Raw genomic sequence first — 17,693 nt, 5'->3', positions numbered from 1 at the left:
AAGTAATCCATAGGACCTTCGTTAAGTAGTTGCAAACAACACATTGTGTTTGAAATGCCTTTGTATTGTTCGCAAAATGACAACATTGTCGGAAATCGCAGAATGAAGAGCGGAAATAACTGACGAGTTTATAAACTATGTGGTAACCATGTGATTACTATTTCAGTAATCACATGGTTACAATACTTACAAGTTACTAAGGTATTATAAGGTATATTAAGTATTCTGGCAGTTGAACCATGAGTCAAATTATGTTCTAGTGGTACAACCAGTTGTACGTAGCAGTTGAACTCATAAACGAAAAGTCTGCCTTAGAGTTCTATGCTTAGTTAAATGATCGCAAAAAGCATTCAAAATACAGGTATATAAGATGACATGTAAATAGGTTTTATACGCATAATTAAAAAATAGGTATGCATTTTTTTTATGTTACGGCGGCGGCTTCGTTTCATTTATAATTCATTCATTTATAATTTACAAAATTCCTTCATAAGTTCATATAAAATAATACTATTATTTTCATAGCTTAATGTCCTATGGGATACTACTTTGGGGGAGTGCTAGTACCATTAACACTATTTTCATTTTACAAAAAAGAGCAATCCGTGCTATATATGGTTTAAGAATAGATATTAATATTTTAACTTTACCCTCTCAATACATATTTGACAACATTATGCATGTCCGGAAAAATTTAAACTTATTTAAAAAAGTTGGTGATTACACTGATAGAGCCTTACGTAATAAAGATAAATTGTCTGTCCCCGGCAAAAAAATTAGAAATTATATAAAAGAAGTACTTTGTAAAAAGGTATATTACAAGTCTGACGATTATGTGAACGACAATAATGTTTGGCCCAAGCATGGTGCATATGTATCCTCATAACATATGTAATTGATTTATGACATTATTACGTACGTTTTGTACATTTAGCTTTTTATATATATATATATATATATATATATATATATATATATATTGTGTGACAATTTTCAATAATTTTATTGGAAATACAACTTTTATTCATTCAAATTTTGACATTTTTAATAATGATGTAATAATGATGTAATTCACATGCGCTTTGGAAGCCGACAGTAGACTTAGTTTAAGTAATTTTCTTGACGTCAATAAGTGATGTATATCATCCTAAATTGAATAAAGAATTTTGAAAACTAGCGACCCCGGCTTCGCTTGGATAAAAACATAATGGAACACACTATGTATTGGTTAAACCCGCATGAAAATCCGTGCTGACATTTTTTAGTTTATCGCGAACAGACAGATGCGGAAGTGAGCACTTTGTTTTCTACTAACAATGTAAGGATAAGAATTTTTTATTCGTTTGTTTACATACAAGATCCATGATGATCCAAGCATTGGTCAACAGTCACGTGTCTTCAATAAAAATGACACATTGCACGTGTATACTTTAACATTACTTAAAAACAGTAAATAATAAAATAATTTGTCTAAGATTTATTGAAGCATTTTACAGACTGAAGGTCGAATAAAACAATGTAGTCATTTACAAGATTTTACTAGACGGCACGAGGAAGTAGAGCATGGATTTTTACAACATTGATTTAGGAATATTTTTGTTTTATTGCTATTCTGTAATGCAAAAAACTTATCTTTACAAGTACCTTTAACTAGAGCGGACAGATGATCTACTGAACAAGCAAACAGAAACAAACATTACGTATATCCATAATTGATGTTACAAATGCGAATCTATCTGTTTCGCTTTCACGGCTAAACCGCTGGACCGATTTTGATTAAATTTGGTATGCATATAGTTTAAAAAAATCAACCCTGTATTAACTATAATGGGGGTGAAAGTTTGAAGAAATTAATACGGGCGAAGCCGCGGCCAAAATCTAGTCGGAATTAAAAGTATGTAAATGTTCTTTAGAAAACACTTTGCATGCGCCTGAGTACATATACGTTCATTAGCGTCTTAACGTCACTTCGGAAAAAACCAATTGGATATTATTACTTGTTTACATATTAATCCCCAGCCAGCAACTGTGACTGTTAAAAACCGATTATGATCGGATTAAATACATTTAACCATAGCTTAGAATACTCTTTCAAACAACTAGATTAATTTGGGTCGTCTGTTTGGGAGATACGAATGCTAACAATGCTACAGACAAACATATTTAAGCATAAACAGACACGTCGACACGCCAAACCAGAGTTGAAACCGAGATATCCCAGATTTACGGAAACGAAAATGCAGTGGACAATTGAATACAGTCTATTAATTTATTTTAATCCAATCCAATTATCTCAATAAAATTCCTTTAGAACTACAGGAGTTATTACAACAACAATTTCAGAAAGTTTAAATTAAATTTGAAAACATATTTTATTTCTAAATGTAATAGCGACTCACCGAACACAGATAAACCATTCGAGGTTTTCGCGGTTCGATAATGTTAATGTGTGTATTTATGGAAATTTACTGAAAAAAAGATTTTAAAAAAAACTAAATAAAAACCCGATTTCGAAGTTGCTGTCATCATTTCATCTGCTAGAAAACCTGACAGTTTCCAAACGGCTAGGCGGCTGGGCGTACTTTTTCCAAACATAGCTAAAACACAAAAAAACGCGATCAAAATCGGTCTAGCCGTTTGCCTGCTACGATGCCACTTTAAACTTACAATTCTACTCCTTACGTAGTCGGAGGTTAAAATCGCTGGTCCACTGAATATCAAAATCAAGATTAAAACTACTAACTGATGATAATCCTACTAACATTACAAATACGAAAGTTTGTGAGGACGTTTAGTTAGTGTTTGTTACTCTTTTACACAAAATCCACTGGACGGATTGTTTTGAAATTTGGCACACGGGAAGAACATAACCCGGAATAACATAGGGTACTTTTTATCCCGAAATTCCCACAGGAACGAAGCCCCGGGGCGCATCTAGTAAACAATAAACAAATTAGTAGAACAGGAAAATTTTCACAATCGTCTACCAAATCCATTAATGGCCAATTGATAACGTTTCATCTGATTTAGAAGTGTAACGCGATAGGTGAACGTCCTAGAATCGGTTATGTAACAAATTGGTGTCATTATCAGCTCCGAGCTGGGCTCTATTGTAACGTGCATACAACCGAAGTTAAGTTGGCTCCACATTACAGATATCAAACATTTGGTTCATCTCAAAAAAATTGGTTGAACTAAGCATTCTCACTTAGATTCGTTTAAGCACTATCATTCTCACTTAGATTCGTTTATCCATATCCATACTTAATACTATAAATGCGAGTCTGTCTCTTCCACTTCACGGCTAAACCACTGGACCAATTTTGATGAAATTTGAAATGTATATAAGTAGGTTACTTTTTTTCAAAAATGCCCAAATGTAAATGTAGTATGGGGTGAACGTTTGTATAAAACCATGTGTACCGATTTCGCAGAGAAATACAAGCGAATTTAGCTTATGTGGCACTTATTTTCGAGAAGTAAGACTTTTGCCTTTTTAGGTGATTGAATATAAAATTTCACATATAGTAAAATTAAGTTATTTATGGATGAATATACATAAGGAAGGTCTGAATATTTAATCCACGCGAATGAAAACGGACAAAGCATTTTATATTGAGTACATATACTGCATTTTAACACCCATAGAGAAAACTATAACAATTTATAAGTGGCAATGACTTCATACATACAATACGTCTATTGGTTCTATTGAGTGGACTGACTGTATGTTAATCTGTGGTCGTTGCGAGGGTTACGATATGCAGGACCATTCCATAAAGTTTGTCTAGCAATTAAAACAAATTGACTACAGTTAAGCTATTTGAAGTTATTAATGATGTTTTTGTGTTGAATACCAATAGTTATCGAGTAAGCTCTTGGCAATGGCAACTTGGTGCGGTGCGCGGTGGTGGACAAGTGGTTAGAACCGCTTGTGATCTAAATGTACCAGGTTCGAATCCTACTCGTGCCAAATGAGTTTGTGTACACATCTGACTCGTATCTCACTCTGAAGGTTTAGATAATTTAGAAAAGATAATATAGATAATTTTGAAAAAATGTTGCCATTATTTTGTTTACCGCGGAGTCGCCAGTTCATGTCATCTCATGTTACGTTTTCTATGATGTAATTATGATATTTTCCTCTAAGGAAATTATTAAATCTTTTTAAATGGATTTGTTATACATGTCACACATGCTTTTTAACTTATTTTAGAAAATAAAAATTTAAAAAATAATAATTTCAAAAATCGTTTTGGCTTTGTTTCAAAACCTAGTATTATACCTAAATCATTGTAAGTATTAAAAGACGGAAGTAAATTAGTTCCATTGAAATGTACCATACATTTCAACGTAATACATACATATTTATTACTATCGGCCCGTTCCGGCTTCGCCCGTGTAAAAACATAATTATACACCTGAACCTTCCTATGGAATCTATTGGTGAAAGCCTCATAAAGATCCATGCACCAGTTTTTGAGTTTATCGCAAACAGACAGACAGACAAGGCAGTGGACTTTGTTTTAATATTACATATTAATGTAAGGATACTTCCATTTAAGTTAGTTTCCACTATGTAATAATGAATTTGTCACATTATACATAGGTACATTACGTTTGAACTGTAGTCATCGCACACGCGCTAAAAATTGCCTTGTTAAAGAAACATACTTAGCGCTAATTCTTGGAATATTACTAAAACCTTATAATGCAATGATCGCGTTGAATTTTACTTCAAATAAAAAAAGAATAAACAAATTAAGCTCCGGGAAAATAATTTATATTTTTCATTTAACAGTATGTATGTAGATTCGGTTGCTAAAAATCAAGTAACTAGGTACAAAGTTGTTTATATATTTTTAAGACAATCAAATATACGTTAACAAAATCGTTAGAAACTTGATGGTTTCCATTTGACGTTCACATAGTCACTTCACCTTTTTTTCTGTATTCATATTATAACAAAAGTGGCCAGCAGTATTACCAATGTCTTAACAACTAATAAAAAAAGTAAAAAGTGGCCAGTTTTATGCGAAATGTCGAATCCGCTACACTTTTAAATGTCAGAGTGTGATGTAATCCGTATCACGTTGCAGCCTTGACATAGACATTGCGCATTACCAACAACTGGTTTGCACCGGTTTGTAATAAAATTTGCAACAGGTAAGTACTTACTTCAAGTTGAACTTAGAAGACGTCTATTAATTTGATTTTATTTGAGTGATCGGAAAATTCTCAGAAGGTTTTTTAAATTATTTTTTCTCATTTTCTTTTTCTTACCTCTATGTGCATCCTTACATATTATAAAACGAAGTCCTCTAACGCGTTTGTCTGTTCGCGTTTAACTCAAAAACTACTGCACGGGTTTTCATGCGCTTTTCATCAATAGATAGAGTGGTTCCTGAGGAAGGTTTAGGGGTATAATTTATTATGTTTTTATCCAAGCGAAGTCGGGACGTCTATAATAAGCTAGTCTATAATAAAATTAGCAAGTGAAACGTCTTAGTGGCTTTTCTTGTGGAACGTCACATATTATGTTAAGGCGATTACTCCCAGCACACAAACGCCACATGCTACACAAATGCCGTTGCACTTTCAACACTTTCTAATCTACCCGTGTTGGTGATGACATTTGGAACTATGAAGCCCCAAAGTCCAGGGTTCTCTTAAAAATTACCAAAAATTTTCATAAATTTGACTCTGATTTTGCAACAGGCCGCTTGCTATAGTCAAGCACCTTCTTTCCATGCTTATTACCTTTGTGTCCCATAGTCTAGCCCCGTACAACATCCACGTGAGGATATGGAGCGGTCGTATTCCAGGGCCACACGGCGCATCTTACGCAACACTTAACAACTAAAACCATTAACGTACGTAAACCTGTAGGTACAACGGTATGACAAACCGGACACACCCACAGTCGTCGTCATTTAGTTCGCGATTGCGGTGCACGTCTGCTATTTTCTAAGTACACAAAATGACAAATGAGTGCAGTCGAGTATTTGTAACTAGGTCATACCCTCGGAACCGTACGTTTCACGCTTGACCAGTTCTTCTAACTCCTCTATGACAAATGTCATCTGTCATAAAATATCCAGTCCAGTTACAGTACCTATCGAATTTTGGTATTCTGCCTGATATTGATTAAGAATTCACTAAATAGTGATGCATTTTTCTTAAGCTGAATACTTAATGAATAAATAATTTATTGCAGGCACTTTTTTCTTTATGTATTTAAGAAAATATATTATATATTAAGATAATCCTAGTAATTATTAATATTAGCACGTATTGAATATGTTCTCATGTTCCATTATACAGACATAGACCAGATAGTTTTTTTATAATATACTAGGTGCGCCCCGGGGATTGGCTCCCGTAGGAATTTCAGGATAAAAAGTACACTATGTGTTATTCCAGGTTGTATTCTACCTGTGTACCAAATTTCATAACAATCTGTCTGTGAAAGGGTAAACAAACATACATACACACATCCTCACAAACTTTCGCATTTATAACATTAGTAGGAAGAAGGACAGATGACGTCGGTGAATAAGTAAGCTCCTACTTCCATCATTTTCTATCTGGTTCAACGATGCATAAACAATAATTAAACTGATAAAACAATGTCGAAGTTAATTTTAACTGTAGCAAAACAAGCAGTATAGGGATTTTCCCTGATGGTCAAAATCACGCCACCACATTTTCAACTGCTTCAACTTTATACTAGCTTTTGCCCGCGACTTCGTACGCGTGTGGAAATACCGTTTTATGCAATTTCATTGGAAAAGTTGGTACTGCTTTAAAGCTTTTTGGGTGGTTCGCAGAGCGTTTCGAACGCTGCGGCTGCGCGGTCATTACAATCCGTCAATATTCTTGAGGAAGGAATCTTTTCCAAAATCAATCGTTCATAAAATTGACATTGCTGAAGTACAGAGTAATTAATGTAAAGTCATATAGCAAAACTCATGTTAAAATTGTTAAAATTTGAAAAATTGTAATGACAGCGTGACCGCAGCGGTCGAAACGCTCTGCGAACTACCCGTCTATGCGGTTGTGACCGGGTATGTCTGTCTGTAAGCTAAATGAAGACTTTTATATATCTAATATACTTATTCGTTATTCGTGGATCGGGTCGGGAGGTTCCCTCTATTGTGGTTGAGCTTCGCGATGGCTGACTCACGCGTCAACTCGTGAACGGGTGCTGCCGGGGGAACTGGTCAGCTCGATCTTTTATTAAAAGTTTTTTTTTTGTTTGGTTAATTATACATATATATATAAGTATATATATTTTCCTTTCATCAGCACTTGATCACAATCATAATATGTTTCAGTATACCTTTTGACCATGTACTTTATTATGTACTTACATGTTATATTACTGATAAAAAATTATACATAAATTTATATTTAAAAAATGGTAAGCCCTTCTGGCATAATAGGGACCAACACTGTTTGAATGAGTTTCTTTCGGCATTTCTTCTCAGCAGTGGTCGTTCCGAAATGCTAGTAGTTTGTAGCTTTGATAAACATCATTTAATTATGACGTGAAAAAGTGCCTGTGAAGGCCTAATTTCTGAATAAATGATTTGATTTTGATTTTGATTTTTTGATTTATTTATGAAGACTTCAGACTTAACGCCTTTAAATTAAAAATTACATTTAATATAAGCGATTTCCAAAAATAAAATGAGACCTTTTATTTAATCGTCCACACAAAAATGACAAACAAGTCACAAAAAAAATGGATTTAACCTAATCTCGTTTTTTTTTCTTAAAGTTATGACTTTTTAAAAGCCAACGAAACAGGTAGTTTCGGTGGGCACTGAACACCGAATTTGAAGAATACCAGTATTTCGCAAGACAATAATGCAATGTAAATGGCAGGTAAGAAAACCTGCTCGCATCTTGGACTTCATTTACTGGATTTTAATTTTTTTAACCCAAATTGGGATGGGTCAATGCCCTGACCGAAATTCGGCTGAACGCGGTGCGGTGTTCGTTTGCCAGTAATATGTTAAATAAATAAAAAAAACTTTTTTTTGATAATCAGATTTAATAATCTCCTAATCAGTATTAACCTTTATCAAAACAAATCACAGATTCAGAAAATCGCACTCTTCAAACAACCCCGTGCCATGCGTGGCCGGTTTGCTAGTGTATATTGATGTATATACATACAGTTGTAATTAATCTTTAAAAGAATCTCTATCTTCTGACTTGTGGTGTGAATTGTGATACTATAATCTCTCAATGGATCTGCAAACATTCACCAAGATAGCTGATTCTTAGAAAAATAAATTTTACTTTTAGATTTTCCTTTGTTTCATTAAAAATATATATTTATTTGAATAATTCTATTCATTTTATAACTAAGACAGCTCCAAAATTTGTCTTGAAGAAGAAAAATAATACGTGCCTCCAATAAAGCTAGTTTTGTATAAATTATGCACAGGTGATATTATTCGCATTTGAAAATTTTTGGGTTTTTTTAAAACCGCTCATACAAGTCCACAAGGAAAATAGTATGTGTTGTGTATGCGGTCCAATAAAAGCAAATGGCTACTATATGGGAAGGCCAGTCCACTGCTTTCAAGGAAAGCCTTCGACGCGTTGTCCCTGTGCCGTGTGTGTTTATTAAAAAAAAAATGAAGAGCGGCGGTGGAACTATGGTGGCCTTGAAATATTTCCGAAAAACGTACGACGAGGTACGAATTTATTTTTATTTTAAATTAAGAATCATACAATTCTGATTTTAAAAAACATGTAAAGCATAATTTACGAAAATTATGTTCATTATTTATTATTACACAATAATTACATAACTTTTGAATAACAATATGTACTTAATTAATTTTCTGCAACTAAAATTTAGGACAACTACAATAATTATATTAAGAAAATAATTAATTGAAAAATATCTACCATGAAATGTAGTAGTTACTAGAAAATAGGTAATTATTGTCAAAAGTGGGATTTCCTTAACTTACTGCGACATCTGTTATGATATTTATTCTAGATTTTTTGCGACGTAGGTATAACAAACAAATTTTAAGGAAGTTTTGTTTTTATTGTTTAGCCATTTACTATATTTTGAAATGTAAACGAACATAGGTACCTAGATAATACCTATAGTTGTTACATTACACAATTACACTTATACCTAAGTGCATTATAACTTTATGTGAACAACCATATTCTTGCTATATACATAACACTAAGTAATTTCCGTATTTGTTTACGTAATGTTGCAATTTTCATAGTTCCACAAGACACATGATGATAGAATGAAGACATAGGTACCTAGTACATAACCCTGACGCAATAACGATGTATGTTCTAATTGTTTTATTCAATGTGGTGTGTAATTTTCAATTTTTCATTTCTCATACGTACTCTAAATTCGGGTGGAATCTTGCAACTCGATTTTGAACCCGATGTCTTCAACCGATTGATCGGTAATTTTGTACATACGTTTTGTTTGGATGACTATATATATATTATGAAACATGATGCACCCAGGACCGGCTCCAGGCGTGGGAACTCCTCAACGGTTTACTGTGCGGACATGACATTGACAACAATAAAAGCGTGTGTCAAAAATGTCATTTTTGTAAAAAACTTTAAAAAATACTATTTGGTTATTTGTTTTTAAATATTTGTCCATAAATATTTTAGAAAGGCTATATACCTACATAGATAGGTAACTACTATTTATTTACCGCAAATTCGAAATGGAAAATAGATTGACACGTTCGAAAGTATCACTTCCAACACCGATATACCCAGCCTACCCGATATGGGAATTGATTCCTTTCAAACCTTGTCGAACAATCTTCTGCTTCATAAATACTTATTTAATGAAGTAGATACATATATGATATCAAAAGGGAACCAGGTAACATGATAACTTTGTTTTACTGTAGTTACAATGATTCACTTGTAGAATGTGTAATAGCTAGATGAATCATATATATAATATTTGTATGTTATTTGAATTAGAGGAAAACACACGCGGAAGGAACCAAATACTGACTGTATGTAGCATATCTACCTAATCTAAATTGATATTTTTCTCGTTGTCCTTATTTTAAAGGGACGACAACGACACTCAACGGCCCAATCCGCTCTGTGAATAAAACCAAATATAAAAGCGACAAAGACTACGTGTTTATGGCCATAAACACTAAATGACTTAGTCCCGTGAAAAATTTACGCGGCTTCACCCGCGTAAAATTTCAGTTTATTTTTCCGGGAATAGTTATTTTTCCGGGATGAAAGGTACCCTATGTCCTTCTCCATATTTCCAACTACATGTATGCAAGAATTTTCAAGAATATTAGTTGAGTAGATAGAGCGTGAAGAGGTAACAAACAAACTTTAAAAAGTTTCAGTTTTATTATGGCGTAGCCAGTCGCCTTTCGTGTGGGAATTTTTGAATTCCGGATGAGCTACCTACGCCAATAGTAATTCAAATTATTTTCACCCTTATCTACACATATAAAAATGCGAAGCGAAGTGTCATTGATTTATCTTTAATTATCTATCAGCATTTAATACTTTTTGACCATGTACTTCATATACTTTGTTATACTATCAGAGAAAAATATGCAGATAGAAACAATAATAGTTAGCCCTTTTGGCATGATAGGAACCAACACTGTTTAAATGTGATTCTTTCGGCATTTCTTCTCAGGTCGCTCCGAAACGCAAGTATGTAGTTTTGTAGGAAATTATTGTACTTAGGTACCTACAACATTAAATTTTACATTTAGAAGTGCCTGCGAAGGTGTAAATTCTGAATAAATGATTTGATCATCAAAAGCATCATGCAGGGGTCTCATGACCACAATCCATAAGCAAATCTAATCTTCACTCGTGACATCTTGAACCTACTACGGTGCGTTAGATTTGACGCTGATTTCATATCAAAATATATCACACATTGTCAGGATTCCTTCGTGTTTTTTTTTCATAGATTATCTATTTTTTTAATTCGTATCTTATTATTATATTCTCTACACTGAATTATTTTACTTGTTTTAATTTTTTTTATTTTATACTGACGTATAGGATATTATTTAATTTATAGATCGGATGCGTGATACGAATAAAATACATAGATAAGTCTTTTGACTTATCTTCCATCTTGATTTAATTAGAATATTCTTCAAATTCAAAATTCTTTATTCAATTTAGGATGATATACATCACTTATTGACGTCAAAAAATTACTTAAACTATGTCTACTGCCGACTTCCAAAGCGCAGGTGAAGAAGAAACGGCGCAACAAACTTCTCCGCAGCCTTTTCTCCAAGGACGTCAATTAACAAATATAGGTCATATACCTACATATATTAAACTTCTTGCTCAACATATGAAGTGATTTTTAATCCAATGTGCATTGTGCATAAGCGATTATGATAATATTTTTTCAATTAATTTAATCGTTTTAACTAACATTGTTTTTTCTAAAGGAAATGATCGTTGTTATAATAACCATAAGTAAGTAAATTAAATGCAACATTGGCTTCTGAAATGAAATGAACTATACTAGTTGTTCGCCGCGAACACAAACCTCGCGAACACAATACATTTTTAATAGACGAGTTTTTACAAAATTGTGAATATTTCCAAAACGACTTAGCCGATTTTGATGCCTCACGAACTTAAACATTCTATTGACAGATCCTACATACCTTTTAAATTTCATCAAAATCAGACCAACGGTTCGAAAATTATCGCGTTACAAACAAACAAACATACATACATACAAAAAATGTATAATTGTGCCCCGTTGTTAAGTTGATTTGTAAACCTCGCTCGCTTCGCTCGCTCGGTCAATAAAGAAACATTTTGACGTACGAGTAACGCTCACTACATCAAAATATATACAAAAAAATATTCTGTGTAAGTAAAGTATACGTAATATCGCAGTCAAACCTGACATATTGACTCAAAAAATGACAGTCAGCGATGATTTCTTGAGTGTTATCACTTCAAGTCTCTCAAACTGCCAATTGATAGCATTTGGCTCGAGGATAAAATAATACGCGGATCATTGCCCCTTCGCTGCATTCAAGTTCAATGTACTTGATGCTGCAATTTGTTTATACTTACAGGTATTGTTACGAAAAAAATTAGCATCATACAAAACGTATCAAGTTTTTAAATACCTATACATTTCGTGTTATAGTTATATTCACCTAATAGTTTCTCTTCTCTCATATTGTTTATATTATTTCTAAACCATCTCATCCAAGTATGTACATCATTTGTGAAAACTAGACCTGGGTATTCATTTACTTTTCTGTGGCCTTCATAGACAATAGACAACCACCACATGCCGCAAGTATTCTAAAATAAAAATATTGATCACTACAAATCAACTTGGGGCAAAAATAATTTTTTTGTATGTTTGTAACGCGATAACTTTCGAACCGTTGTCCTGATTTTAATAAAAGGTATGTAGAATCTGTCAATAGAATTTTTCAGTTCGTGGAGTAAGAAAATCGGTTAAGTCGTTTTTGAAATATTCACAATTTTGTAAGAACTCATCAAACATTTATTGTGTTCGCGAGTAAGTTCGCGGCGAACAACTACTTAAAAATAAGTCCCATCATGGCATACCTCAGGTAGACAGTTATTTCACGACAGCTCAATCGAGCAGTGATAAATGACTTTACACCCAAATCGGACCGATTTCCGTATGTAAATATCGTCAGTACCCTCAAAATTATTGCATCACTTATTGTAATAAAAACATCACTTTTGTATATCGCAGGCTCGGGCTGTATACAAAATAAATTACAGATATAAAAATACTATTAATCTAATTTAGCATGGAAGGAGTTGTTTTCATTTTGTCTATGAATTTTGGCAATAGTTATGTATGTATTTCTTGTTCATCATTTACGTACGAGATCTTGATAAGTATTAACTTGCAAGTTTACTAATGCGTGTGAAACAGCTATATCGGCCGTACACTAGTATAATAGTGACGCGAAAGAAAGTAGATCTATGCACTATCGATTATACGAAGTCAAAGGTCTCCAACACATACATTAATCGATAAGTTAGAAATGGTTTTCACTGACGTTGGCAAGTTCGTTTCAGTGTGAGTTGTGCGACTTTGCTATTTACATCTTACCACCGAGTCGTTTCGCAGTGAGACGCGGCTAACCAATCACAGCGCGCCATTGTGACGCAACGACAAGCACACTGTGCTATGTGATTGGTTCGCTGAGTCTCACTTCGAATCGATTCGATAGTGAAAAGTGAAATGCAAACCCGCACTTCTCCCTCAGGTCAGAATTCAGTATGTTTCTTCTACCACACGCGTCTTATCGATAGTCAACTCGAGCACTCGCTTTGCGATTATCGAGATAAGACATGTCTTATTTTGATTCGAGTCGAGCTATTGATATGTGAGGTTATCGGTGTAAAATGATACTATTGCTAAACGAAGCAAACATGTATAGATAAAGTTTAATCCCTAACATAAAATGGTAGTTGAAAGGCACATTACACAAAGTATAATAATAATAATGATAGTTTGATGTCAATTTACAGCTGCGTTGCCTGATTTTGAGCAAAATCGGATTTTGATGAGTAAAAAAGCGGGATTATATCGTCAAAAGCGGAACATAATAGAAAAAAAAACCCTAATTAATATTGTTAATTAGTTCACTCGGGAAAGAGCTGTCCCGCGCGGACAGCAAATTCTTGAATGGAAAATTGGGACGATCGTAGCTTTATTATATAACTCGTAGTCGCGCTCGTAAAAACGTGATAGTTTTTTTTATTCGAAAGTCGTAGCACTTATTCTACGAACGTTTGTTTTTTCTCCCCAAGATTTAAAAGGCCGTAAGAATATGCAAATATACTTGTGGTAACATGATGGTTTGAATGCAAATTTAATTTTAGTCATCAAATAATTGTAATTGAAAGTTTTTTAAATTAAATGTCTGTTTCCAAAATTAGCTTGACCTTAGTAGAAATTAAGTGTTGATATCTGCGCGAACTTAGACCTGGCGAACACATTCAATTTTAACCAAATTTTGAATGTTTCAAGAACGACTTTGATGCCTCACGAATTTAAAAATTATTGTGACAGATCCTACATACCTTTTAAATTTCATCAAGATCAGACCAACTGTTCGAAAGTTATCGCGTTACAAACGTACATAAGTACATTTATTTTTATTATTTATTTTATTTATTTATTATAATTTTAAAGACTATATTAAAAAACAATACACATAATGCATTATGCTAAAACCACAGAGATTTGTCACGTAATGGAAGAGTTACATCACAGTATTACTTATACAACAATATTACTTAGCTATTTATACATACATAGATACAAAAAAAATAATTTTGGTCGTAAATCTGCAACAATACAAAAAATTGGCGCTTTTTGCCTCCATTGGCAATGTTGTGGTAACAACTAAGGTATTAGTTGTACCAGTAGCGCCATCTGCGCTTTGCGTAATATGCCCTATTAAACACCGTTTATTTTGTTTTCGTAATAAACAAAAACTCAAAACAAAATATTTTTGATAAAGTGTTTAAGTCATTAGTTGTTGAAAAAAATGAAATTAATTACTATTTTACACACATCTCTTAATTATATTTAACACCCTGTGTTCGACGCATGCGCTGTAAATCACAAACATAACTACTTATACGCGATACATTTCCTGCAATGTAAGTTTACTCGGTTCAGTTGCCGCACAACCGGCCAGTAACAACGTGTTAATCAGGAAAATAGGCCGCCTATCTGGTTGCCTTTGCCTGACTCGAGCGCGAGAAAAGTTTTTGAAAATCGAAAATTGTCTCTGGATTAGTTCCGATATAAAAAGAAAAAATATTTCGCGCGTGAGATCCGAGTACCCGTGTTCTGTTTTTGAAATTTCCCCGGAAAAGGAGGAAAGTCACTGCGATTTACATAAAATTTTTGACTGGTGAGTTTTGAACTTTTTTACGTAATTTTATTTTCAGTATGGTGATATTTTTTAACTATTTAAAAATAGGTATCTACTTATTTAATTTAATGAATAACGTTACGGTACGAATTACTTACGTACGCTCTTAAAACCAATCTATTTTCGTTTTGGGATAAAAATACACATATTTTGACTGAATATAAATATAGGTATGTAAAATAAATACCTACTTTCAAGTGCATACGTTTCACGAGGGATGAAATCCTCTAAATATACATACTACCTACTTGGAAAAGATTTTTTTAAACACCGGCAAATGACTCAGTAAGATCAATGTACATTTCAGAAAGAATATAAGCTTGTTTTTTTATTAATATAAACAAATAGGTATATTTAATCTTTATTGACTTTCACCTGGCTAATACATGAGAAACAAATCTTGACGTAGGTAGGCAAATTATTATCTTCTCGTAGCTATATAATTGTGTAAATAAACCTACCTTCTTAAATGTTGAAGGGAACCTGTCCTACTCTTCAAGATAAAGGTAAAATTTACTTTTCATTACTACCACAGTTATCTAACATTCCATAGGAATACTACGCATATTGATATAATCACATACAATAATCTACCCACATAAGTACAATTAATTAAATCAGATTGTATTTTTTGTTGTAACAAATGCACAGACGTCTAAAATTAATTCGAGGGATATCTACAATGTATTTAATTTAATTAGGTATTCTGAGAAGTAAAAAAAAATCGTACAAAACGTGGTCTGAGCGAAATGATCGCATCAAAAGTTAGTCGTTAAGTTTATTATTAGCCTTTGTTCGCGTTAATTTTTCGGTATAAACGGATACCCTATGTCCTGCTCCATACCTCAAACTACATATTGTATGAAAAATTTCAAGAAGATTGTTTGAGTAGACAGAGAACTTGAAGAGTTAACAAACTTAATTTCGCATTTATAATATAATTTTTTTCCTTTTAGATATTACTATCTACCTTATTTTGTTGTCTGTTTTGATGATTCAGTCTTGAAGTGTATCATCGTACAAAATATTTATTAGATATTTAATAAATCAAACATTGAAACAACTAGTTAAACAACATTTTTCACACATGAACCACGCTTTACCATAAACGAGTGCTCTATATGTAGGTAGTAATTTGAAAGAAATTAATTCACAAAATGTAACTTACATATTTTATATTTAGCATTTCGTTTTAATCAATTATTGCCTACTTATTTTTGTTAATCCAATGTTAATTAAAGAAGTATAAAAAAATACTATAGAGAGTATAAAAACTGACAAAAAATATTTAGATAAAAATCTACGTGTGAATCGAGTATCTTACGAAATTATTCAGATATGTTATCTATTGGATAGGAATGTAATAAGCATGATATTAATTAATAAAATCCCACTGATACGGGATATCAGACGTTGTCCATGTAGTGTAATATTCCATTTCTTAATCGCGAATAACATTTCAATTTCCTTCCGTTGTTTCACAATCTCACGCAACATTTAGCCGAAAATCCCACTGACCTATTACCTACGATCACAATACTAATCTGGGCTTTTAGAACATAAATTTGTTATACCCATAGTAATTTTTTACTACATGTCCTAACCTAACCTGACATTGTTATAAATAATTTCAGAATTACGAAAAAGTCTTAAAACCCCCGACTTTCAATATTAATTTCGCTACAACATGGCTAAGAACAACACTCGAAATAAAATTATCTATGACACAAAAAAAAAACGAAAATCGGTTCATCTGTTTGGAAGCTACGATGATACACACAGATACATAGGTACTAAACTTATAAAACCACTCTTTTTGCATCGGGGATTAAAAACGCATGCATTCTACCATTTTTTAAAATCTCGTAATTTGCGATTTAAAATATAGAACGTTGCGTGCAAAATACTTTTTTTTGTGGCAACTACCAAAAATCTATTTGTTTTTTTTTCTAATAATAACGAGCTGTCTCGTCGAAATATAATCGCGGGAACATCAAGATTTATTTATCTGATAAACAAGGTTCAGTTTTGGATGAACATTGTAAGTACCGAGTGTGGAAAACATTTAATAATATTTATAAATCAGTGGTTCTTATACATTTCCAAAAATGCTTAATTCTTTGGTTTTTCGATTAACTGAATGGGTACTGGCAGCTTTGTTTTGGAAAAAATAATACAAACTATCCCCAGAAAAAGTTAGTAAGTAGGTATATCAAAATCCAAAATATCTTTTGTCACTGTCGCACTTTACAATATTTGACATTGACAGAACGAGACTATACAAAACAAAAATATTTTAGTTTGAAATATGTTTTAAGTTTTTAATGAATAACAGGGTATGTAACTATAAATATTATAAAATTAGCTGTCGTTTAGCAGAGCGGACAAAAGCAGAAAGAGTTAAAGAGAGAGAGAGGATCCAGAGTTGTCTTCGGCATCCACCACTTCTTGGAACGTGGAATAATTATTTTGATTTAAAAACACAATCTATTTTATCAAATCTTGTCAAATTCTTTATTTTCCGCCGCCATTCTTTATCTGTTAAAATAAATTCTACAGTTAAAGCTATAATACGTTTTATTGTACACCCACGTCAATAACTCACATAAAATGTTGTAAAACTGTGTGTTATCTTTATGTTCATCATAATATTTATTTTATATTAAACTAGCTTTGGCCCGCGGCTTCGCCCGCGTGAAT

The 17,693-nt window shown here is 32.9% G+C and overlaps 1 protein-coding gene across 4 annotated transcripts in view; it reads left to right on the top strand.

The window, feature by feature from the left end:
• Positions 1-17,693, top strand: part of nebu (nebulosa) — a 39,104-nt gene that overhangs the window by 7,843 nt on the left and 13,568 nt on the right. Inside the window, exon 1 of one of the 4 annotated variants that reach the window (XM_053750419.2) lies at positions 8,547-8,711. The exons of 2 other annotated variants lie outside the window; for them this stretch is intronic. In XM_053750419.2, the coding sequence (XP_053606394.2) occupies positions 8,562-8,711 (150 nt within the window). In that variant the 5' untranslated portion in view covers positions 8,547-8,561. Of the gene's footprint in view, positions 1-8,546; positions 8,712-14,720; positions 14,973-17,693 lie in introns of those variants that run through there. One more of the 4 variants, XM_053750424.2, reaches the window with a different exon arrangement.

Source organism: Plodia interpunctella, chromosome 10, assembly GCF_027563975.2.
Source record: "Plodia interpunctella isolate USDA-ARS_2022_Savannah chromosome 10, ilPloInte3.2, whole genome shotgun sequence".
Lineage (NCBI taxonomy): Eukaryota > Metazoa > Arthropoda > Insecta > Lepidoptera > Pyralidae > Plodia > Plodia interpunctella.
This window is presented reverse-complemented; position numbering and strand designations above follow the sequence as displayed.